The 25,650-nt window shown below is 38.7% G+C and overlaps 1 protein-coding gene across 1 annotated transcript in view; it reads left to right on the top strand.

The window, feature by feature from the left end:
* CDC42BPA (CDC42 binding protein kinase alpha) overlaps positions 1–23,424 on the top strand; it is a 643,466-nt gene extending 620,042 nt beyond the window's left edge. Inside the window, exons 36-38 of the mRNA XM_053712628.1 lie at positions 1,318–1,435; positions 10,735–10,889; positions 18,891–23,424. Coding sequence (XP_053568603.1) covers positions 1,318–1,435; positions 10,735–10,889; positions 18,891–19,022 — 405 coding nt within the window. The 3' untranslated portion in view covers positions 19,023–23,424. The remainder of the gene's footprint in view (positions 1–1,317; positions 1,436–10,734; positions 10,890–18,890) is intronic.
* The last annotated feature ends 2,226 nt before the right edge of the window (positions 23,425–25,650 follow it).

Raw genomic sequence — 25,650 nt, 5'->3', positions numbered from 1 at the left:
TGATGGTAAATCCGAGCATTTAATAAACGCTCCAATTTACCTTTACTAAAAATCAAGTGAAGGTTCAGTGATCATATAGGTAAAAAAGGGTGTTAAACTCACCCTTTCTGTGCCGATGCACATAGCTAAACTCCAGCTCCGGCCGCCCACGGCACATCAGTCTCCTTCAATGAGGTGAGGTTTGCAACTCTAAACCAATAGCCCTGCATGTCAACTGACAGGCTTCTGTATGCACGCACGGAGCCGCTGAGTTTAGCAATGTGCGTCGGCACAGAAAAGGGTGAGTTTAGCACCCTTTTTTGCATATATGATCACTGAACCGCTACTTGATTTTTAGTGATGGTAAATCCTAGTGTTTGTTATACGCTTAGGTTTACCACCACTTTAAGAGCTTTAGCCGCACAGCATAATGTTAAGGCCTAGTTGTGTTGTGTCTCTGTATTATTGGGACACTCATCCCTTCATATACAGTATGCTATGAGGTTTAGTTGTAGTATAATACGCTAATAAAAAGGTAAGAAGGTAAATGACAACTTCAAACACAAAAATAAATATGTAATTCAGTTACAGTTTGGAAACTAATGGTTATGGTGAACAGTGAATCTGATCAGAAGGGTTTGTGATATGCTTTTTGTGACTTGGCAATCTAGAAGAGGCTCACAGTATTGCATGCTACAGGTTTTAGTACTAGGCTTGATTTAGTACTTTATTGTTTCACTGTGCAATAGTCAATAAGTTCCTTTTTCAGTAATTGAATGGGTTGGTTTATTTTGCAGCTTACTTTTAGCTATACAGTAAGGCTGTTGAAGCTTAATATATTAAGGAATAATGATGAAAACAAGTCATCTGGGGTTTTGTATTTTTTTTGTTTTTTTTTTTACTCATTGCTAATCGCATACTATTACATTGTCCAGCGATGCCGAATGTATTTGCACCTTACATGTAAAAGATATTTAACATTAACATACTGCCAAACATAAAGCTAAAACTCTGGGGAGACAATTTTATATCTTCTTTTTCATCTTCGTCGTCAAGGATCTGCCAGAGCGCATTGTCTTCCCATCTGCTCATCTCGTGCCACGGTGCCTGAGTAAAGTGATGTGCTTATGTTTGCTTTGCTGTAATCACCCTTTGTGGATGAAACTGCAGTCTGTGTCATTTTGACCTTCTCGAAATTTTGAACCTGTCTTTGTCACCTGTTGTTTTGGAGCTATGTTGCACTGTTTTCAGGAAATCAGAAGTCTGCTGTTTGTGTGGAAGGTCTGATGGTATTATGAGTATCTGACATATTAACATGATCTGTGTCTCCTACCTTAGAACCTTCGTCATCAGGATAGTCGGACGATGTTCAGTGGCTCTGTCAGTATTCCTTCAATCACGAAATCCCGCGGTGAACCCGGGAGATCAATGAGTGCCAGCAGTGGGCTTGCAGCAAGTAAGTACTTCTATTTTATTAAGAATTAATATCGCTCCAGGGTTAGTTGGTTGATGAACAAATATTGTTCAATTATATTTGCCCTGTATTTTTTATTTCCTTTTTGTCATTTTTCTTACCTTTCGTCTGTTAGTCTCTTTTTTTATATATTCCCATACTCTGTTCTCCACCTTGAATCTTACACCACTTTCCAGGATAGTGTTAAAGGGACATAAAACTTAAAAAATGCCTTTCATGATTCAGATAGATCATACAATTTTAAACAACTTTCCAATTTACTTCTATTAGCTAATGTGCTTCATTCTCCTGGCATCCTTTGTTAAAGGAGCGGTAATGCACTACTGGGATGCATTACTGGGAGCTAGCTGAAAGCCAGTGACAAGAGGCATATATTTGCAGCCACCAATCAGCAGCACCTGAGCCTATCTAGGTATACTTTTCAACAAAGGATATAAAGAAAATGAAAAAAATTAGATAATAAAATTGCATGCTCTGTCTGAATCATGAAAGGAAAGAAATTGTATTTCATGTCCCTTTAAGGTAAACAAGTATGGGTTGATTTTTTGTTTCTTCTGAGGCAGCCTTTGGTAAGAAAGTCCTTTAGGCAGTTGTCTCAACTTGATTTATTTTTGCCTGTTAAATTTTAAGTGCATTTAAAAAAGCCATTTTGGGGTTATTGTGGGGTTGTGGATATTAAGTAAAAAAAGATGTTTTTTTTTTTTTTTTAAATCTCGCCCTTTATGTCTCATTCCTCGTGGATTCCACAGCTTGGGTATAAGTTTCCAGGAGTAATGGATTGTTGACACTCACTACCTGTATGAAAGAAAACATAATTTTCTTCTTAAAACGGGGAGAGTCCACAGCTGCATTCATTACTTTTGGGAAATACAGAACCTGGCCACCAGGAGGGGGCAAAAACACCCCAGCAAAAGGCTTAAATACCTCCCCCACTTCCCTCCTCCCCCAGTCATTCTTTGCCTTTCATCACAGGAGGTTGGCAGAGAAGTGTCAGAAGATTACAGAGTAGTCTCTTAAGGAGGGTAGTACTCTTCGAGATGGTACTGGAGTTTTAAGTAGCCCTGTCAGCCTCTTAGTGAGAGCATGGATGAAAGTTTGAGTCCGGAGATGCAGGGAGAGTCTTTCTGCAACACCATCCCAACTCATATTAACAGCTCCATAAGCAATCAGCGTTGACGAGTTTCTCTGCCTGCTTTCTTCGCTCAAGTCCATGTCAGAAGCAAGGCTACTATCTGTCAAACTTGAATGACCGTGTTACTGTTCCACAACATAGATTCCGGTAAGATCGTTTCATTTTCATTGTGGGAATATATGTAATGATAGTAAACAGGGTCTCAGTGGGACTCCTTTATCTTTATGGAATAAAGGGTTAATATATCCTGAGGGGGTTATTGAACAGTGGGGGACTTTAATCATGTTTGTTATGAGATTCTGTCTTCTTATGTGTAGAGATGTTGGGGCTCATGGCTATTACGGAACGTAAAAGTTTTTCGAGCTGCGCAATTCTTGTGGATTAGCGCACTTTTCCTTTGGCCTACATGTTGCACCTTGTGACCGGGCATGGTCACGTTTTCGTTCTCCATTTCCGTATTCCTGACCGAGTGTCGGTGGAGAGGGTCTGTTTCTCTACTTGTCTGGGTTATAGGAGGTGCTGAGTGCCCCAGCCATTGGGGGTGTAAGGTGCCTTTTATTTTTTGTCCATAATTTAATCAGTCAAGTTATGGAGGATTCTGATTTTTCGGAGAAGGATTTCACTGATTCAGATTCTATTACCTGCGTAGATTGTGGGGAGGCCCGGGTATTCCAACCCAATCAATTATGTTCCGTATGCCATAATAGAGTGCTCTCTTCTCGCAAAGGAGAGAGGTTAGAAACCGCTGAGCCGTCCGCCTCTGAGGAATCATGTGTGTCCCTTGAGGTGCGTTCTCTAGAATATTCTGTTCCTACACAGGCAGTTGTCCCAAATACCATTACCGCTTCTCCAGAAGGAGGTTTATTTCCACCAGAGGTTACTGCACGGTTTCGCATGGTCATAGCTTTGGTGTTGGCGCACTTACATCTTCCTGATTGCAAACAAAGAGTTCATCCATGTCCTCTTAACCTGGGTGTGTCAGGTGAGGGATCGATTATTTCGGATCTTTCCTCTGGGAACTCTGAGACTTCAGGGGTACAGCCTTCAGATGTTCCGCCGGAGGTGAGTTTTACCTTTAGATTCAGACTATCCCGTCTGCAGGCACTGCTGCGGCATGTGTTGGCGGCATTGGAGGATTCCGGTTCTGACTTGTCAGCGAATCCTCAGTCTTCTGAATCAGATGGCGAACAGCGCTAGACGAGTGGAGGGATGGAGATCCTACTCCTGATCATCTCTTGTTTGTGTATCTAATCCCAGTTCTGAGCTCTTGAGGAATCGGTTCTCTGACAGGCTGGTCCTTTTAGTGTTTCCATTCCTTTTTGGCGTTCACCTGCAGGTGCTGCCTACTTTCTTTTTGATCCGGTTAGGTAGGGTGATGTGTTTTATTTCTTTTATTTCCAGAGCTCGAGACTTTTCCTTTTAGGAATTTTTTTTTTATTCTCTGGGGTTGATACTGGCGATTTTATGGTCGATAGATGTTACTTCCGGTGGAAGTAAAAAAAAATATATTTTAAGAGACGATGTTTAAGCCTCAGAGCTTATTTGTCTATCGTTTGTTTATTTAGTCTAGCCCTGCTAGGGTTTAGAACTTTAAGTTAACCCTTAAACAGCTCTGTCGTACCCTGGACATCAGGCTGGTCCTAGTTGGGTACTAGTTCTCTCTGTTCTTTTGAGGTTTATATCAGACACGTTGTATCCTTGACATCAGGCTAGTCCTGTTTTGGCTACTAGGTATTATTTACTTCTTGTTTAGAGGTTGTTTTCTTGTTTTCTACAAGCTAAAGGATGCCCTTCTATCATAGATGTCAGGCTGGTCCTAGTTTATTTAATCTTGGTGGGGCGTCCGATTTTTGGCCATACTCAATTCTATGTGTCTTGTCCCTGCTAGCAAGCATACGCCTAGATTTAGAGTTCTGCGTTAGCCGTCCAAACCAGCGTTAAGGGCTCCTAACGCTGGTTTTGGCCGCCCGCTGGTATTTAGAGTCAGTCAGGAAAGGGTCTAACACTCACTTTCCAGCCGCGACTTTTCCATACCGCAGATCCCCTTACGTCAATTGCGTATCCTATCTTTTCAATGGGATCTTTCTAACGCTGGTATTTAGAGTCTTGGCTGAAGTGAGCGTTAGAACTCTAACGACAAAACTCCAGCCGCAGAAAAAAGTCAGGAGTTAAGAGCTTTATGGGCTAACAACGGTTCATAAAGCTCTTAACTACTGTGCTCTAAAGTACACTAACACCCATAAACTACCTATGCACCCCTAAACCGAGGTCCCCCCACATCGCCGCCACTATAATTACATTTTTTAACCCCTAATCTGCCGACCGCACACCGCCGCAACCTACATTATCCCTATGTACCCCTAATCTGCTGCCCCTAACATCGCCGACCCCTATATTATATTTATTAACCCCTAATCTGCCGCCCCAACGTCGCCGCTACCTTACCTACACTTATTAACCCCTAATCTGCCGACCGGACCTCACCGCTACTATAATAAATGTATTAACCCCTAAAGCTAAGTCTAACCCTAACACCCCCCTAAGTTAAATATAATTTAAATCTAACGAAATAAAATAAATCTTATTAAATAAATTATTCCTATTTAAAGCTAAATACTTACCTGTAAAATAACCCTAATATAGCTACAATATAACGAATAATTATATTGTAGCTATTTTAGGATTTATATTTATTTTACAGGCAACTTTGTATTTATTTTAACCAGGTACAATAGCTATTAAATAGTTAATAACTATTTAATTGCTACCTAGTTAAAATAATTACAAAATTACCTGTAAAATAAATCCTAACCTAAGTTACAATTAAACCTAACACTACACTATCAATAAATTAATTAAATAAACTACCTACAATTATCTACAATTAAATCAACTAAACTAAATTACAAAAAAAAAACAAACACTAAATTACAAAAAATAAAAAAAGATTACAAGAATTTTAAACTAATTACACCTACTCTAAGCCCCCTAAAAAAATAACAAAGCCCCCCAAAATAAAAAAATGCCCTACCCTATTATTCTAAAATAAAAAGTTACCAGCTCTTTTACCTTGTGGGGCATGCCCCAAAGAAAACAGCTCTTTTGCATTTTAAAAAATCATACAATACCCCCCCCCAACATTACAACCCACCACCCTCATACCCCTAATCTAACCCAAACCCCCCTTAAAAAACCTAACACTAAGCCCCTGAAGATCTCCCTACCTTATCTTCACCACGCCGGGTATCACCGATCCGTCCAGAAGAGGGTCCGAAGTCTTCATCCTATCCGGCAAGAAGAGGTCCAGAAGAGGCTCCGAAGTCTTCATCCTATCCGGCAAGAAGAGGACATCCGGACCGGTAGACATCTTTATCCAGGCGGCGTCTTCTATCTTCATCCATACGGCGCGGAGCGGGACCATTCTCTTCTTCCGGCGACTCCCGACGAATGAAGGTTCCTTTAAGGGACGTCATCCAAGATGGCGTCCCTCGAATTCCGATTGGCTGATAGGATTCTATCAGCCAATCGGAATTAAGGTAGGAAAAATCTGATTGGCTGATTGGATCCGCCAATCAGATTCAAGTTCAATCCGATTGGCTGATCCAATCAGCCAATCAGATTGAGCTTGCATTCTATTGGCGGTTCCGATCAGCCAATAGAATGCGAGCTCAATCTGATTTTAAGGGCTGGTAAGGTAAAAGAGCTGGTAACTTTTTATTTTAGAATAGGGTAGGGCATTTTTTTATTTTGGGGGGCTTTGTTATTTTTTTAGGGGGCTTAGAGTAGGTGTAATTAGTTTAAAATTCTTGTAATCTTTTTTTTATTTTTTGTAATTTAGCGTTTTTTTTTTTTTTTGTAATTTAGTTTAGTTGATTTAATTGTAGATAATTGTAGGTAGTTTATTTAATTAATTTATTGATAGTGTAGTGTTAGGTTTAATTGTAACTTAGGTTAGGATTTATTTTACAGGTAATTTTGTAATTATTTTAACTAGGTAGCTATTAAATAGTTATTAACTATTTAATAGCTATTGTAACTGGTTAAAATAAATACAAAGTTGCCTGTAAAATAAATATAAATCCTAAAATAGCTACAATATAAATATTCGTTATATTGTAGCTATATTAGGGTTTATTTTACAGGTAAGTATTTAGCTTTAAATAGGAATAATTTATTTAATAAGATTTATTTTATTTCGTTAGATTTAAATTATATTTAACTTAGGGGGGTGTTAGGGTTAGACTTAGCTTTAGGGGTTAATACATTTATTATAGTAGCGGTGAGGTCCGGTCGGCAGATTAGGGATTAATAAGTGTAGGTAAGGTAGCGGCGACGTTGGGTGCGGCAGATTAGGGGTTAATAAATATAATATAGGGGTCGGCAATGTTAGGGGCAGCAGATTAGGGGTACATAGGGATAATGTAGGTTGCGGCGGTGTACGGAGCGGCAGATTAGGGGTTAATAATAATATGCAGGGGTCAGCGATAGCGGGGCGGCAGATTAGGGGTTAATAAGTGTAAGGTTAGGGGTGTTTAGACTCGGGGTACATGTAAGGGTGTTAGGTGCAGACTTAGGAAGTGTTTCCCCATAGGAAACAATAGGGCTGCGTTAGGAGCTGAACGCTGCTTTTTTGCAGGTGTTAGGTTTTTTTCCAGCTCAAACTGCCCCATTGTTTCCTATGGGGGAATCGTGCACGAGCATGTTTTTGAAGCTGGCCGCGTCCGTAAGCAACGCTGGTATTGAGAGTTGAAGTGGCGGTAAATTATGCTCTACGCTCCCTTTTTGGAGCCTAACGCAGCCCTTCAGAGAACTCTCAATACCAGCGTTGTTTAAAAGGTGCGGGGGGGGGGAACACGCGTAGCTAACGCAATCCTTTGGCCGCAAAACTCTAAATCTAGCCGATAGTTAGCTGGGATTACAAATCCTGCTATGGCAGTATTTTTGGGGTTCCTGAGATCCTTTGGACAGGAGCTAGAGTTCTCCCTTCCGAGGAGAACTAACTGTGACTCAACGCATATTCAACAGAGCCACAGGTTCCTGTCCCAACACAGCCCTTTAGGGGATCATATGAATTAATGGAGATCTTCAGTACCTGTGTAGAGGGTGATTAATCTTCCCTTATATTGGTACTCCATTGTGGATTGAATTGTCCTATTTTGGTTCCAATCTGAGGATTGCTGTATTTTTTGCTTTCCCTTGCCTTTGGGGGAAGGTCTTCCTGTCATCTGGTTGAGGAGTCCCGGTTCTTAGGAATCGTTTTTCTTGCAGTATCCTCCTTGGGATCCTATTTACTTGGGGATCTGGGGGATTGTTATGCAGTCTCTTTTGCCATCACCTGATAGGAGTTTTAAGATGTTCGTTCATTCGTCAATTTATTGAGCTGTTTCCGGGTGTTGATCCTGATTGGATCTTTAGAGACTCATATTCTCTGAAACATGGATTAATTTCTAAGGTTTGAGTTCTGATCTCTTTTGGGACTACCTTTGTCTTCGGACTTTGTGGGTGTGATTCTAGAAGCCCTTTGAGGGCTAAGTGGACAGTCACTGGGATACAGCCTGAGAGATCAGAGTTCAAGACCCCATGGGGGCACGGCATTGATTGCATCAACTCATGTGCAATTTTCTTTAAAGAAGGAGTAACTTTGTGGTTGTCCTGCAAGGTTTCTTGGTCTTGATCTGGCTCCTGGTTCTGGGTGTCCGGTTTTTTTTAACCTAAACTTGGTCTTTGACTTGGCATTTTGGTTAATCTGTTTTCCAGATTTCATAAAATTTGGATCTGTCCGGCGTCCAGTAGCAGGTTTGTTTTCCCGGTCCTGGGGGAAATCTTCATGTTCCTACTGGGGCGGATCTTTTTCTCTCTTCCAGAGAAATGGAGGAAGTTTTCCTGGGATCTTCTCTATTGGAGTTTTTTTGGGTTTTCTTTAATTTCCTTCTATTTGGGAGGATCTGGTCTACTGCGCCTATCCAGTTGACTCCTCCTGAGGTAGTTTTTTTTTCTCATCTGACTCAGTGGGTCGAGGGTCTCTCTTTGCTGAGGGTACCTTCCCTTCAAGTTCATGAAGGGAACTGAGGATGGGTATCCTGGAACCTGAGCTAGTCTCTTTGGGTACCAGTGCCTCTTCCTACTTATTTCCTTAGGTATTCATGGTGGGAGATTCTTTATCTGATCTCCAGGCCTTGTTGATGCTGGGAATTTTTAAATCCCCCTTGTCTTTTTGGACCTTGCAGTTGCTTCCGTGTTGGGCCAGTTCGATCAGATTAGGGGTCAGAGACTCTGTCTGTTCTGTTTGGGCATCAACCACGTATCATGAATCCCCAGTACTCCTTCCTAAGGTTGGGGGGCCTTTCAGTTGGTTCGGATGATATGGAACCTTCCCTCAGTGGGTAGCTGGTTCTCTTTATGGGTCAGGGTGTCGTCCTCCCTTACCCCGTTTTCTAGTAGGGGGGAGTTGGTCTGCCCTGATTTCTGAGTTTTTTCTCTAGTTTCTTTCCAGGAAGGTCCTGGTGCAGTTTTGTTAGCTACTCGGTTGGCTAGTTATTATGGCTTGACGTTTAGTCTGCCTTCCTATCTGATGGAAGCCTGCGGTTTTTGTTGGTGGCGTGAACGGATATTACTATTCTGTTCCTGTTTTGCTCCCGGGGTTTCTGACCTGCTGGGGTTCAGTTTCTCTGTGCTAGATAGCTGTCTGTGGTAAGGTAGTTATGTTCTGCCTTTTATCCTTCTAGGACTTCGGTTCTGGATAAGGCTTTACACTGATTCTTTTTATCCATGTAGGAGGTTGTCTGGAATTTTCCTTTTCTCTCCTCCGTCGGTAGAGTATTCTCTACGGGGCTTTGTCCTCTTGCAGCCTTGTAGTCTGCTCCTTTTTCGAGTTATGTTAGGGGCTTTCCCCTCTGTTTGTCCTTGAGTTTTCGGGGATTGTTTCTGGAGTTCCTCTCGGACCATCTTATCTGATTCTTGCTTTCTTCTTAGTTAGTAAGTATGTGGTGTGGGGGGTTTGTTTGTTGTTCCCCTTGCCATTGATCATGGAGAGGGTTTATTTTTTTGTCTGCTTCAAGTCAGTGGGACTTTTGTCTCCTCAGAGGCTTTTGTGCTCAGTCCAGGATTTTGGAGTGGTCTCTAACAGGGATCCTTATGGTTCTAATTGATGGGTAGTTTCCTTGTCCTCTTCCCATTTTTTGTTCCTTCTGCTTCTGTTGAAGTAGTTTTTTTGTTGGGAGTCTGGGTTATCTGAGGTTGTGGTGCCCTCAGAATGGACTGCCTTTTTGTGCCCCGCCCGTTTGCATTCAGTGTCCTCTATAGCTTGGGTATTGTTTTCCCAAAAGTGATGAATGCAGCTGTGGACTCTCCCCGTTTTAAGAAGATAAACTTAAATTATGCTTACCAGATCATTTTCTTCTGTACGGGGAGAGTCCACTGCTCCCCGCCCTTTATTTTTACCATGGGCAGCCTTAAATTCTTTTTTTATTTGTTCTTCTGGCACCTTTTTCACTCTGATATTTCTCCTACTGTTCCTTGTTCCCTTGGCAGAAGACAAGAAAATTATCTGCTAAGCATACCTGATAAATTAATTTCTTTCATGGTGGTGAGAGTCCACAAGACCCCACCCTATGTTTGTTTTGGTGTTGACTTTTTTCTTACGCACATCTTTTTTCAATGCTCTTTTTATTGTTCGCTCTTATTTCTTTTCCTACCTCCTTTTGCTTGGATATACTTTAGACTGAGGTTTCAGTGAGGTGGTAGGGATTTTATAGAATTCTTAGGGTTTGATAATCTTTGCCTACTCCTGGTGGTAGGGGAAAAGTAATTCCCAGGAGTAATGGATCATGGACTCTCACTACCATGAAAGAAATCAATTTATCATGTAAGCATAAATTATGTTTTGTCTTAAAACCGCTAAGGCTTCGCTGAAATGTTATTCTATAGCAACACAACAGAAATGTGTTTACTGTCCCTTTAACCTGTAAGCTTAGCTGCTAAGTGGTAAAGAACACAGATAAGCAGGGTCAGTACTGAGAGAGGAATCAGAGAGACAGTGATGCTAAAGGCACCTAGCTAAACTATTGCAGCACCTCTAATCAGCCTTATGACTCCCTGATCATTTTACAGCCAGCAGAAGGGCTTATCCATTTAATGCTGTTATTTTCAGGGTCATCACAGAACGGCAGTGCTTTAAGGAGAGATTTCTCCGGGGGGAGTTATGGAGCAAAACGTCAGCCCATGACATCTCCATCTGACGGGTCGCTGTCTTCTGGTGGGCTTGACCAAGGGAGCGATGTGCCAGCTCGAGATTATGAGCGGGAGGTGAGTAGTCCTTAATCTCACAACTCTTAAAAAGACTATTCTATACATCAGCTACCATCTCCCCAATGTAGTACGATCTAATACTCTCCTTCCCCCTCTTTATTATTTCCAACTAACATAAGCTAAAGGTAATAAATATTGTTGTGTTGTGTTACATAGAAGGCAGGATTGTTCAAACCAAACACATTTTCTTATTATCCTCAGATTCTATAATTACATCTTGTACATATATATGTCCAGGCTTAGGTTTTAGGACAAAATGACAAATAAAAAAAGCTTAAGCTCTCCAATGAATATATTGTGCTCACTTTAGATCCCAGGCTAAACTAATACCCCATTCACTGTGTTCTGCTAGCTGCACATCGTACATTAGACCATGGCCTCTTCACCCCTTTATGATGGCTATGTGCCCACATCAGACCACAGATGAGCTCCCCCTTGCACCTCCTCAATGCCTGTTATATGTCCATATGAAATGAGCTCATCAGACGAAAGCAACACTGCACACCCCCTTTATGCCAGCTGTATGCTCACGTCAGACACTAGAAATGGTACTGAGGAACTTCATTCTAATACATTTAATGGATATTTTTTTTCCTAAAATGCTTGGAGGATATAAACAATCTGAGCTGTGTCTCCCTAGCCTTATTGCACTATAGAAACATGGTTCCAAGGCTGCTCCCAGCTTTATGCACTATATATACAGAAGTCATATACAGGTTTTTACTGATGTCTGCTCTGCTATACTTTATGCCTCACCCAACCCCTTAGCAACAAGCAACTAATAGAGCACACTTCTATATCGCATAATGTCTCAGGTGATTCTAAAAAAGAAATAAAACCCCCCACAAATTTAGGGAACAAATCGCTGCATGCCTGGTATCCTTGCATTAAATGTATGCAAAAACAAGAAATGCAAATATAAGACAACTTAGAAATGTGACTTTTTCCTATGTTTAACATTGAGTGGGCTAGTAACTTTCTCCCTCTGGGCTAATCACTTTTAACCCCTTAATAGTAAACCATAGTGATGTTTTTTTATATATATATATATATATATATATATATATATATATATATATATATATATATATCCATCCTATAATATAAAAGGCCAAGTGTGTTTTCCCGAAGCTGTCATGCGCAGTAGAGACAGCGCGAGGACAAACACACTTGGCATCTGGGGCCGACCAAGCGTGACAGGGGACGGGGCCGGGCGTGACGCAGGTGGGGCCGGGCGTGACGCAGGTGGGGCCGTGCAGACGTGAAAGAGAGAGCTCAAAAGAGGGGGGATAGAGAAAGCAAAAGAGGGGGGATAGAGAGCAAACAGAGCAAAAGAGAGGGGGAGGGAGTGAGCAAAAAAAGGGGAGAGAGAGAGCAAAACAGAGGGAGAGAGAAAGCAAGAGAGAGGGGGAGAGAGAGAGCAAAAGAGAGGGGGAGAGAGATAGAGAAAAAGAGAGGGGGAGAGAGATAGAGAAAAAGAGAGGGGGAGAGAGAGAGCAAAAGAGAGAGTGAGAAAAAGAGAGAGGGGGAGAGAGAGAGCAAAAGAGAGGGAGGAAAAGAGAGGGTGGAGAGAGAGAGCAAAAGAGAGAGAGGGGGAGAGAGAGAGAGCAAAAGAGATGGGAGAGAGAGCAAGGGGTGGAACCGCTGTACTTCAAAAATGGCCCTTGTACACGGGCTTTAGGACTAGTGTGTATATATATATATATATATATATATATATATATATATATATATATATATATATATACAGGGAATAACAAAAAAACATTTTGCAACATTCTAATGAGGAGAGTACATTAATTACATTAATTCATCCCTGGTTACGTCATCTCACAGAAACCATGTATCTTACAATGTAGGAAGGGTAAAACTGTTCTGTCACTATTCATGCATATGTTCAATTAGATACATAATACCTGTCCCTCTCACTACCAATATCCTGACATAGTCAGCAATCTTAGCAGAACTTCCCATTGAAGAAATAGATAAATTGATTGCATTACACGAAGAAAGTGTGGTACCTTTTTTTTCTTTTCTTTTTATATAGGCGATAAGAGTCCACAATCCATTACTCATGGGAATTACCTTTCCTGCCAATAAGAGGAGGCAAAGATTCCCAAACCTCTGAGCTCTATATAAACCTTTATACCTCAATGGTAATCAGTCTTGTCTTTGCCTCCACTGGAGGAAGGTGAAGAATGGAGATGTATAAGATTGTTAGTTATTCTATTTTAGGGTTTCCTGGTTAGGACCCTTGAGTTACCTTCTGATTTATGAGGGACATATTTTGGTGTATTAGGCATTAAGCTTATCTTTATGCTTTTATTTAAAAGGATAAAGATATTCTTTTCTGACATTTAGTGCAGGAAACTTCCTTTGCACTTATTTGGCTTTTACTCCAGGACATGCTAAAAACCTTCTACTGATAACATTCTCTGTACTTGGTTAAAACCTTTTGATGTAAGTGTATGGTGAAAACCATTAGGAATGCCCTTGGACAGCTTTTTAGTGCTAGTTTAATTAATTAGCATTTATTCTTTGTGCTTATGCATATACTGTGTGTATGTATATATATATATATATATATATATATATATATATATATATAATTTATTGTAGGAATTATTTTTCTTTTTTGTGCCTTTTTTTTCTTTAGTTTTTTGCGCTTGTGCATGTTTACTTGTGTGTGCTGCGCGTGCACAAGAACATTTTTTACCTTTTTTGTTTATTTAGGTGACCTGGTTGCTGTAGTCGCTTTCTTTAGTAGTAGTTGGGCTGTTAGGTGGTTGGTGTGGGTTCCCTTCGCCTATGAGCTCTGTATTTACCATGGATTGTGCATTCTTTGCAAGCTGGGCCTAAGCCAGATTTGGAAGTCATTTCTGCTAAGCATTTTTTCAATCATTTTTAAATATGTGTTAAGCAAACAGGCTGAGGTTCTCCCTCCTGCTCAATTGTGTAATGCTCGTCATCAAAAATGTATGCACAGTGACCAAACCATTGCATCTTTGGCTTCTAAAGTGATTGTCTCTTATTAGGTCTGTTCAACTAGACACTCTGCAATCACAGATCTGTTGGCTGCCTCCCCCCACTATGTTAAAGGAAAAGTTCAGTGTCTGATTTACCTTTTATTATTGCTGGTATTTCTGAATCTTTTTGTGAGTCAGTTATATCTGAGAGTTAAGTGTTATTTGATGATCAGGGAATTTGTCAGCCTGTTTACACTGTTTCATCTCCCTCTGTGTTTTAAGTCTGGGTTAATCCACCCTTTGTTTAAAGAAGTATTGCTTGCGTTGTGGTTTTCAAGTGATACCTCTGCTGGGGAGACTTCTAAGGGCCACCTAGATAATTATTTTAAATACCAGGATGAATGTTTTCCTTTTCCTATGGCTATGTCTAAAATTTGGTCCTATGTTTACCTTAAGCCTTTTAATGTGAGCATTTGGAGAATGTCCCTAATGTGGATAAGGCTATTTCTGCCTTAGCTAACAAAATAAAATACTCTTCCTATGGAAAATAGTTTTTCTGTTCAAGACTCTTTAGATAGGAAGCTTGTTTCCACTTTTAAGAAAATCTTATCTACATTTTGGTTATATTTAAAAAAACAAAACAAAAAACAAAACTGCTTTTAATATTGCTGATGTATCAGCTGCTATCTCTTAATGGTTAGCAAATCTTTCTGTTCAGGTTCTGGTTGAGTCTGATAGAGTTAACTTCCTAAAGCTTTTAGAGACATTTAAATGTGCTAATTCTTTTATGGGTGATGCTATTCTTTTATAAGAATTAGTGCTAAGAATTTGTTTTTAGTTGTTGCCAATCATGCTTTTTGGCTTAAGTCTTGGTCTGTTGTTGTAGCTTCTAATAATAATTTACTTTCTATTCCTTTTAACAGAAGACTTTTTAAGTTTCAACTGGACGGTATCATTTTAGCAGTTAGTTTTAGAGTTAGTTTCATCCACAAGATAAGAAGTTTAAGAGCAAATTTAAAACTTCTGGTCAATTTGGTTCCTTTCGTTGGAACAAGAAGCAAAAATTAGCTGCTTCTTTTTTCAAATCAAGCAACTCAGGTAAGCCTTGGAGGCCTGGTGCCAATTTGCACAAGTCATTGCTGTCCAAAATTCCACTCCTACTTCTAGGTCAGCATGAAAAGGGGGCCCCCAGTCCAGTATCTCTGGTAGTGGGCAGGTTAAGGCATTTTCAGGATGCATGGTTTTACTCAGTTTTAGATCCTTGGGCTCTGAAAATTGTCTCTCAAGGGTGCCAAGGAACACAGTAAAAGCTCAGGCTTTTCTTCAATGTATTTCACATCTAGAATCTCTAGGGGTTATAGTCCCGGCTCCTCCTTTAGAGCAAAGGCAGGGGTTTTACTCAGATCTATTCATAGTTCCCATGAAAGAGGGAATTTTTTGGCCTGTTCTAGATTTAAAGATTTTGAACAGATTTGTAAGGATTCCAACTTTCAACATGGAAACCATCAGGTCTTTCCTTCATTTTGTTTGTCAAGGTCACTATATGTCAACCATAGATTTAAAGGATGCCTATATGCATGTTCCTATTCTTTTGGATCATTTCTGGTTTCTGAGGTTTGTCTTTCTGGGCAAATTTTATCAGTTTGTGGCTTTTTTATTCGGTCTGGCCACTGCACCAAGAATCTTTACAAAAGTTCTTGGTTCCTTGATTTCTGTTTTTCCATATTTGGACAATATCTCTGTTCAATCTCCATCTTTATTTTCAGTGGAATCTCATGTCAACCAACTGTTATCATTTAATCAGCGTTATGGTTGGAAGTAAATTTGCCAAAGAGTTCTTTGATTTCTCAGACAAGGTAACTTTTCTAGGATTTCAAATAGACTCAGTCTCTTGGATACTGTATTTAACAGAGAAAAGGACATCAAAATTGTCAAAATTAATTTGTAATTGTCTGAATCTTCAGGTATAGCATTTCCCCTCAGTAGTTTCCTGTATGGAAGTAATAGGTTTAATGGTGGCAGCATCAGATGCAGTACCTTATGCTCCGCTTCACGTGAGGCCTCTTCAGTTATGCATGCTTTATAAGTGAACAGAGATTTATGCAGTCTCTCTCATGGTGGTTAGCTATCCAGCGTATTTCTCAGGGAGCAAGCTTTGCTTTTCCACTGTTATTTCGAGAGGCAAGTCTGTCCGGCCGGGTGCAGTATGAGGTTCTTGCTTTGCTCATGGAGTTAGGGCATCTTTGGAGACTAAGTTGCCCATACATAATTTGCAGCACCAAGCAATTCATAAGTCTCTTCTCTTTTGGGCCCCACTTGAGGATAGAATCCTTCCTTCAGTTTCAGTCAGACAATGTCTCAACTGTGGCACTTATCATTCATTAGGGAGGAACCAGAAGTTCCCCGGAAATGAAGGAAATACAGAAAATACAGAAAATGTTGAATTGGGAAGAGATCCATCATTGTCATATATCTGCAGTTCATGTTCCAGAAGTGGACAACTGGAAAGCAGATTTTCTCAGTCATCAGACTAGCCATTTAGGGGAATGGTCTCCTATTCCAGAAGTATTCAGATTGTGAGTCTTTGGGGAGTGCCAGAGATAGTTCTCATGGTTTCCTGTCTGAACAAAAAGCTTCTTCAGCAGTTCTCCAGTTTCATATACCCAAGGGCTATAGAGACAAATGCTCTGAGGATGCTTGGATCATTTCAGCTGACTTATGTGTTTCCTCCTCTGGTATTGTTACCCAGGGTAATAATAAGGATCAGGCTAGAGAATGCATCTGGGATTCTCATAGCTCCTAAATGGCTTCAACGAGTTTGGTTTGCAGATATGGTTCAGATGTCCAGTTGCCAACCTTGGTTTCTTCCTCTAAGAAGAGATCTTTTGTTTCTAGTCCTCGTTTTCTATCCAGATTTAAAATCCCTATGTGTAATGGCTTGGAAATTAAACAGGATAGTTATTTCTCAGAGAGGTTTTTTGTTTTTTTCTAAGTCTGTTATTTATACTCTTGTTCAGGCTAGGACATTTGTTTCCAGCAGGATTTATTACACATTTTGTTGTTCTGATCATATTCATTCTTGGCATTTCTTTTATGATTTCCAGAATTCTTTAATTTCTTCAGGATGGTTTGCAGGAAGGTCTTTCTGCCAGTTCCTTGAAAGGCCAGATTTTGTCGTTCTCTGTTCTTTTCCATAGGAAAATTGCTTATCTTCCAGATGCGTATAGTTTTGTTCAGACACTATCTAAAATAAAGTCTGTTTTTTAACCTTTTTCTCCTCTTTTAAATCTTATTTTGGTTCTAGAGGTTTTTACAGTCACCTCCTTTTGAACCTTTGCAAAAGGTGGGTGTTTAGCTTTGCTAGAAGAGTGTCTAAATTGTCTGCTCTTTCTTGTGATCCTCCTTATCTAATTTTTCATAAGGATTAATCCATCTTGTGGACTTCTTTTTGATTTTTTTTGTCTAAGGTTGTTTTTCTGTCAACATTAGTAGGGAAACTGTGTTTGCCTCTCTTTGTCCTGATCCAAGAATTCTTCAGAGAAACGTCTTCATAATTGGGATGATGTCAGGGCTTTGTAATATTATTTTGAGGTTACTAAGTTTTCAGACAAACTCCTGATTTGTTTGTTCATTTTGAGGTTTAGCGCTAGTGGCAGAAGGTGTCTTCTGTTGCTCTGGCGTCTTGGAAATAGCAAATCCAAATCCTGGACATTCTAGAACAAGGCTTCTGTGGTACAAATTTGCAAGGCAACTATTTGGTCATCCTTGCATACTAGGACTCAGATTGTGGGTGTTTTTTCTAACGGTTTTAAAGGATGTTTAGTCCCTCCCTATTTTTTTTCCATTACTCGTGGCCTCTGCCGCAGCTTGGTTCCCAGAAGTAATGGATCATGGTCTCTTATAACCTATATGAAAGAAAACATAATTTATATCTTACCTAATAAATTCCTTTATTTCATGGTGATAAGAGTCCATGAGACCCCACCTCATTTTTTTGTATTTTTTTAAAATATTTTTGGCACATCCTTTTCCCATTTCCATTTTATTTTGCTCTTTTTCATTCTCACCTCTGTCAGCTTGGTTATACATGAGACTGAGTACCATAGAGGTGGCAATGTTTATATAAAGCTCTGAGGTTTGGGAGTCTTTGCCTCCTCCTAGTGGCAGGAAAGGTAATACCCAGGAGTAATGGGTCATGGACTCTTATCACCATGAAAGAAACAAATTTATCAGGTAAGATATAAATTATGTTTTTCTTACACTTTATAGAAGCACATTGTAAAAAACAAAGTACACATATAACACGAAAGGAAATTGTACTGTCTGTTTAGATATATTGTTTAATCGACTGAGTAAATTTTATATAGATATATGGACTATAATATTGTATTGGAACAACCAAAGTCAGTAAATACAGAAATGATTTAAAGGGACCGTGTACTGTAAAATGTGTTTCCAATTACTTGTTATAGCAGCTGCAGAGTATTACATTTGTTGAAAATTGCTCCTTAAAGGGTATTAAACACCTCATGATTTTGTGTAAAAATGAGATTGCACCATGCTTTATAGAGAGGGCTAAAAGCAAATTCTGTACCCTGCTAATCAAATCAAAGAGCAGGTATAGGCAGTTTGCAACATTTTAAAAAACCTTACAGAATTTGTTTTCTCTCTGAAACCACAGCCCATGTTTCGCAATAACATGTTAATTCAAATGGGCTGATCTTGCAGGAAGAGCACACCTGATTATCTCACCTAGCTCTCTCTTAGCACAAAACCATTAATTAGGTATAGAAATGTCATTATGGTTAGTGGTTTAAATGTGCAAAACTGTTTATTAAAACTACAAGAATAAACCTAAAGGAACAATTTCCATTACATATAATGCTTTGCAAGAAGTAATTGAGACCACATTAATGGAAACAAATATTACAGTATCATGCCCCTTTAAGTCTAGGACTTCAAGGCTACAAATTGTGAAGTTGTAAACCCATCCCACCCATAACTTCTGATTCTTCTCTCTCTTGGTCAACAGGATTCTGACTCTCCAAGACATTCAACAGCTTCCAACAGCTCCAACCTCAGCAGCCCACCGAGCCCTGCATCCCCCCACAAGACCAAGAGCAGCTCATTAGAGAGCTCAGATCATGTGAGTTGGGACGCATGAAGTTGCTCATCATCCCTTCAGGCTTATCTCACAAGATCGCTCGTCTCCCTTTGCTTTGTCACCTCTGGGACTGATCTAGAGGAGTTTTTGGAGATAGGCTACCTTGTCCAACACCATAATCTTGATCTAGCAAGAATGCAGAGTGTTGGTAAAGAGACACAGTAGATATTTAGTAGCATTGATTGCTTTTTCACAAGGTTTACAGGAGGTTTTGTTCTTGCGAAATGCGTTGGCCACAAAGAGATGAGCTCAAAATCGCACATACAAGATAAAAAAAAATTTTTTCCAAGGGAGGAATAGCTAATACTCCCAGTAAGCTTCATCGGACTGTTGAGAATCTGCACTGTCACTTGTCCTCAGACGCGTGACCACCCGCTGAATGTTAAATTTTTGTCGCTCGTGGCCCATTTTCTTGTGTCATCAATAACGTATTTTACTACAGAGTTTAATCTAAATAGTACATTGCATATGTATATATATGGATCATGTATTTCATTGAGGATAGAAAAATATTTAAAAAAGAGATTCTGTAATTTTAACAATGGATTGTTCGCTTTCATAAGTAATTGATACTGAAAAACCAGCTTGATGGAACAGATTGTTCTGTTTGCAGCGTATGTACTGTACAATCACACTTATTTCAATCTATAATGCGTTCATGTTGGTAACATTTAAAGTCCCCCCCGGATCAGAGTTTTGTATCCATTGATTCATGATGTTCATGGATTCCCATATCACAAATGTATTTTGATCAATCCTTATTATCTAAAAAGTCCGGAACATTTACTAAATGTTTCATGTTTCTGATTGAGATAACAATTTCATGATCAAAATTTTGTTTTTATTTTTTAAACTCAGGATCAAGGATAGATAATAATGATAGGATATGATACTATGTACTTTATACACAGACATTCATAGCCAGTCTACTGCTGGTGATTAAATTCTGTATTTTACTACAGAGTATAAAAACCCATCAGACAGAAATCCACTTTTAACAATTGTTTTCCTACAAGGATAACATTAGTTTTTGTTTTTAGTTGTTAATCAAAATGGGCTCATTACGTAGTGCCCCCTGATTGCTGTAGTAATGTTTTTATGTTTATACAGCAATCCATAATTAGCTCTCTATACTTAAGTAATGTGAGCCGGCCTTCAGCACTACTAGTGTACAGTACGTATAAGAAGGTTTGATGAGGACGTGTTTGTAGTGATTTCTCTGAATCAGATACAGCAAATATTTCATCTATAGTAACGTCTGTGTCAGCGTCTTTGCTAAGTAGAATTCTGACATCCTCAGCAATGGGCTCACATTCACTTTCAGCGCTCTGTGTCTCTTCGCTGCTAGCTATCCTGTTTGGTGGCAAAGGGCTTTATCAGTGTGTCTGGATGTGTTAGAAACTCACCTTCTTTTTGGTGCTAAACCTCAATATATAGTCAGGGTCCCAGCAGCAATAAAACTGCTGCAAAAAAAGGACTTAACTAAAAGTGTTCTTCTTGTACCGTGTCCAGATTAGGGAAAATTTGTGGTTCCCCTATGCATGTAGGTCATTGTATTTCAAATGCATTGGCTTTGTTTGTATTTATTTATTTATTTTAACTTTTTTTTTACATCACCGCTCCCTCACCAAAGTATTCTCTGCCCTCCCTACTCTTTCTGTGTTATATAAATTCACATATTGTGCTTTTCTCATCCTCTGCAAAATAATTTTTGTTTGTTACAATCGAGATGTCATTTTATCTGTTAATATAATACTATTTATAATCACAATGCTGGTAAAATTTTATACAGTTAATGCTAAAGAAAACAAAAAAAAAAGGAAAAAAAAGACCAAAAAAATTAAAAAAGATAAAAAAAATAGGTAGCATTTATTCTTCATTACAATATAATACATTTTGTACCGTTATACTTAATGCGAAGAAAATGGAATAATGGCATATTTCCACATAGTATGCAATATGAAGGGAACTAAGCAAAAAAATAGCACTTCCTCCAATATTGTTACACAAGTTTATATTCAGCCTATCTATTCATGTCTATAGAATTAAATCAAATAATTCAAATATATTGCTGGACCTGTCACATAGCAGTGTGAGCCTCTATTGTAATTACCTGTTTTTAATTTACACCTGACCTGTGCAGTCCTCAAGGGACAATATATACTTACAAGAAACATATTGTATAATTCTACATTTACTGACAAGAATAACGAGCAGTACTACTGTTATGACACTGGATTATTTCAGTGCAATTTCTCTTCTTTTTCTCCTAGTGCTGAAAAATATATATATATATCAATAAAAAGGTTCCCTTAGTTTAAAATTGTTTAAAGATCACAGGAATCATTATAAAAATAATAACAGATGAGATACAGAGCTAAGGTAGAGATAAAGAGTTTTACGTTAGTATAGAAGTAAGTTGAAATTCGGAGGACGGTCAATGCACAACACTTATGTCCTTTCTACAAGTCTTAGTTGTATAAACAAACAGCACAATTATCTAGATTGTGATTAAATCCAAGGTTGAGCTCTCTCAGGCTGCACACGCTAAAGTATCAGTGCTACATATTTTCGAGAAAAAAAATCTATGGCATAAATGGAGCATGAGAGAATTGAAGGGCAAGAAAAGTCTATTGTTTTTCTTTTATTCTAGTCTGCCTTGATTCTCTTGTGACCCTGCATCATTTATTATTATTATTATTATTATTATCAGGTATTTGTAGAGCGTCAACAGATTCCGCAGCGCTGATCAATTAAGGAGATCTTCTCACACACACATACACACATTTTATATATATATATATATACAGTATATATATATATATATATATATTCCTCAAAATAGACACTTCCTAGGTCCATGCTGTTATTGTATTTGGTTGTAGCAGATCTGGGAAATTGCTGCACTAGGTCCCGGTTTAGTTTGCATATCTGTGATATGTTTTTACCAATCTTCTCACTAACCCTGCTGAATATTAGCTCACACGGTTTTTAGCAGCACTTGGTAGACTCAGCCAGCGTTTACAAGAAATTATAGTGTTTATAAGTAAATTAATATATAAAGCAATGAATATATTTCAGAAGAATAAATGCTAAGTTATATTTTATCAATCACACGTTTTATTTTACACTGGCATAAAATGCCCTGTATACTCCTTTAGTGTGGTTTATTAATCATAAACATTACAGATATTTAACCTCGTTGTGAGAGTGTGCAAAGACCAATGTTTTTATAAGTGAGCTGATAAAACTATATACAAAAGTAAGTTAATGGAAGTCTCATGAATGTTATCCCAATAGCTTTTTCATATATTTGTTGCCTTTTCATTCTGGGCACCCTATGGGTGATCTCAAAGCTTCATACCTAACCATGGCTTAATGGTCAAGTTAATCATAAAATTAAATCAATCTTGAATACCTTAATATGCATTTTCCCCTCCCCAAGTGAAAGCCCACCCTGTGTGCAGTGTTTTGTACCTCACAAGGTAGTTGCTGTTTGTAGTAAGCAGGAGTGGCTTGTGAAGGGTATATCAGCAGCAAGATTTCCAAACTCTTTTTATATAGTTTAGTTATTTAAATACATATTTATGGGTTGTTGCACAAAGTCATGTCTCACTATTTTAATTTGTGGTCTGCTGCTCTTCATGGGTGGTCCATAACATTTGTAATTTGCATAAGTTGACCACATAGCTAATTTAAAAAAAGGTGTAGGGATGTAGTTGGGAGGAACTCATTTTTTTACTGCCTGTTCACTTCACTTATTTTTACCTCATCCTTGCTGTAACTTTAATACCATACATGTTAAAAAAAAAGTCTTGCAACTCAGGGCAGCTGATACATTTGAGATACGCAGGTGCTACAATATTGTGCATAGCACCTCACTACTGCTTTGTGCTTTCAGATATGCTCTTGGTCTCACAACTTTATGAACCTGACCAACCAGTGAATTTTACTTTGAAGGGACATGAAACTCAAAATTAAACTAATTTCCCATAAAATGCTTAATTATCCAGAATAAAAACCTTCACAATACACTTTCATTATGTATTTTGCCTGCTTTTTCTGTAATTTAACTCTAAGAACTGTACTGTATGGAATCTAGAACCGTACATGCTGCACAGTCATTGGCCGATGTGTGCAGGAAATTGTTTATATCTGGCCTTAAGGGGAGTGCCCTGGAACTGCAAAACTATGTAATTACATTTTTATTTTATTTTTTAAGTTAATTTGTATGCAGACGAGTTGCAAAAGAAGTGAATAATTGCTAATGCATTAGTGAAAAAAAATAATTTTATGCCCCTCTAACATCTGAGAATTTTTCTGTGTTTTCACTATTCGTACTGAGAATTGATTGTACTTCCATTTTGTCTTTTAAATACCAATAAAATCACACAAAACGTTAGTAAGGTAAAGGCTATAATAATCTAAAAATGTTATCTAAATGTATGTGTATGTATAAAAAAAAAAATAATTGGAAGCGCAAAAGGAAACGGGTAACCTGCTGATATATTTGCCAAATATGGTCAAATAGAACGATAAGGATGGGTGTCAGGTTTTATAATAGCGATACACAACCAAACATATACTTAAAGGTACATGAAACCCAAATGTTTCTTTCTTGATTTAGAAAGAACATGCAATTTTAAACAACTTTCCAATTTACTTCTTTTAACTTATTTGGTTCATTCTCTTGATATCCTTTGTTTAAAAGTATATCTAGATATGCTCAGTAGCTCCTGATTGGTGGCTGCACATAGATGCCTTGTGATTGGCTCACCCATGTGCATTGCTATTCAACCAAGGATATTCAAAGAAGGAAGCAAATTAGATAATAGAAGTAAATTGGAATGTTATTTATAATTATATTCTCTTTCTGAATCATGAAAGAAAATGTTTGGGTTTTATGTCCCTTTAATTAGAGCCGTGACAAATTTTCACCTAAACCAATAAGGCTGTGAGAAATATAACGTTACCAATATGTTTGAAAATTTCATAAATCAGATTATGAAAAAATCAGGGTATTGTCCATCCCTTGTTCTTGTGTGAATCTGATGCTGCTAATCCTAAAATAGGAGCGTTTTCTCTCCTGGAGGTAAAAGCAATCTGAAACAAAAAAGGGAACGGCGCACCTCCGATTCACGTAGTAATTTATTACATGGAAGAAACCTGCTAAAAGAAATGCGCATAAAAAATAAGTGCACAGCACCTAGTAAACAAATGTCCCTCTGATCAGTCTGGTGTTCTGTAATATTTGACGACCGCATTACATTTTCCGACCCACGTAATGCGTACGGCGAGGCCTCCGCAGGATCCAATCAATCTGCAGGCCCCCCCTACCTCTCCAACGTGAGCTCGCTCTAGAATATCTCTCCCCCTCCCTCCTATTTCTCTGTGTGCACATGCTACTTTCTATTCGCTCTGGACTTTCCTACACGTATACTAAAGTAAATAGAGGATTTCAGTGATTCACGGTTTACCTTCGTTTTAAAGAAAGAAGCAAAGTGAGAATCGACCCCGCAGTAACTAACGAGCCTAATCAAAAGCAAATTAATTGAGGTAAATCAGGCAGCAACATTATATTTCTTTATACTTTTAAATATTTAATTTACTAATAGTATATGAGCACATGCTCTCCACTATATATATATATATATATATACGTTGATTGGAGTAGCCGTGTTAGTCCAGAGATTTAGATATCAAAATAACAAGAGCATTGCATTGAGCAATGATACTTTTTTATTGGACTAACTATACATTTATAAAATGACAAGCTTTCGGAAGAGTTCCTTCCTTTTTCAAGTGTCTTCAGACTTATTTTATTGAGATATATATATATATATATATATACAACTCTGTTGCTCTGTAATATTTGCCGGCGGAGGGAGAGAGATATTTTAGAGCGTGTTCACGTTGGAGAGGTAGGGGCGGCCTGCAGATTATTGATTAGATCCTGCGGAGGCCTGGTCGTACACGTTATGTGGGTCGGAAATTGTAACACTGTCAGCAAATATTACAGAACACCGGAAGTCCGCTTGTGCACAGTTGGAGAGTGGGGTTGTTCCGTCTCGGAATAGAGATGATACCTTCTTAACAGACACAGGAAAGTCTTAAAGGAGTACCAAGGCGGAACGACCCCACTCTCCACCTGTGCCCAAGTGGACTCCCAGACTGATCAGAGGGACATTGTGTGTGCCTAGTAAACAAGTGTATTACTGAGGACTTCTATATGGGATTTGATGAGCGCTGTACACTTAGTTCATTTGTTTAAGCAGGTTTGTTCCATATAATAAATTACTACATGAATCAGAGGTGCGCGGTTTCCTTTAAGTTAAAGGGACAGTCTACACCAAAAATGTTCTTGTTTAAAAAGATAGATAATCCCTTTATAACCCATTCCCCGTTTTTTCATAACCAACACTGTTATATTAATATACTTTTTACCTCTGTGATTACCTTGTATCTAAGCCTTTGCAGACAGCCGCCTTATCTAAGTGCTTTTGACAGACATGCAGTGTAGTCAATCAGTGAAGAGTCCTAAATAACTTCACAGGAGTGAGCACAATGTTATCTATATGACACACATGAACTAGCATAGTCTAACTGTAAAAAACTTTCAAAATGCTGT

The sequence above is a fragment of the Bombina bombina genome, chromosome 4, assembly GCF_027579735.1.
Source record: "Bombina bombina isolate aBomBom1 chromosome 4, aBomBom1.pri, whole genome shotgun sequence".
Classification (NCBI taxonomy): domain Eukaryota; kingdom Metazoa; phylum Chordata; class Amphibia; order Anura; family Bombinatoridae; genus Bombina; species Bombina bombina.
The sequence above is the reverse complement of the archived record's forward strand: the minus strand, read 5'-3'. Positions and strand labels throughout refer to the sequence as shown.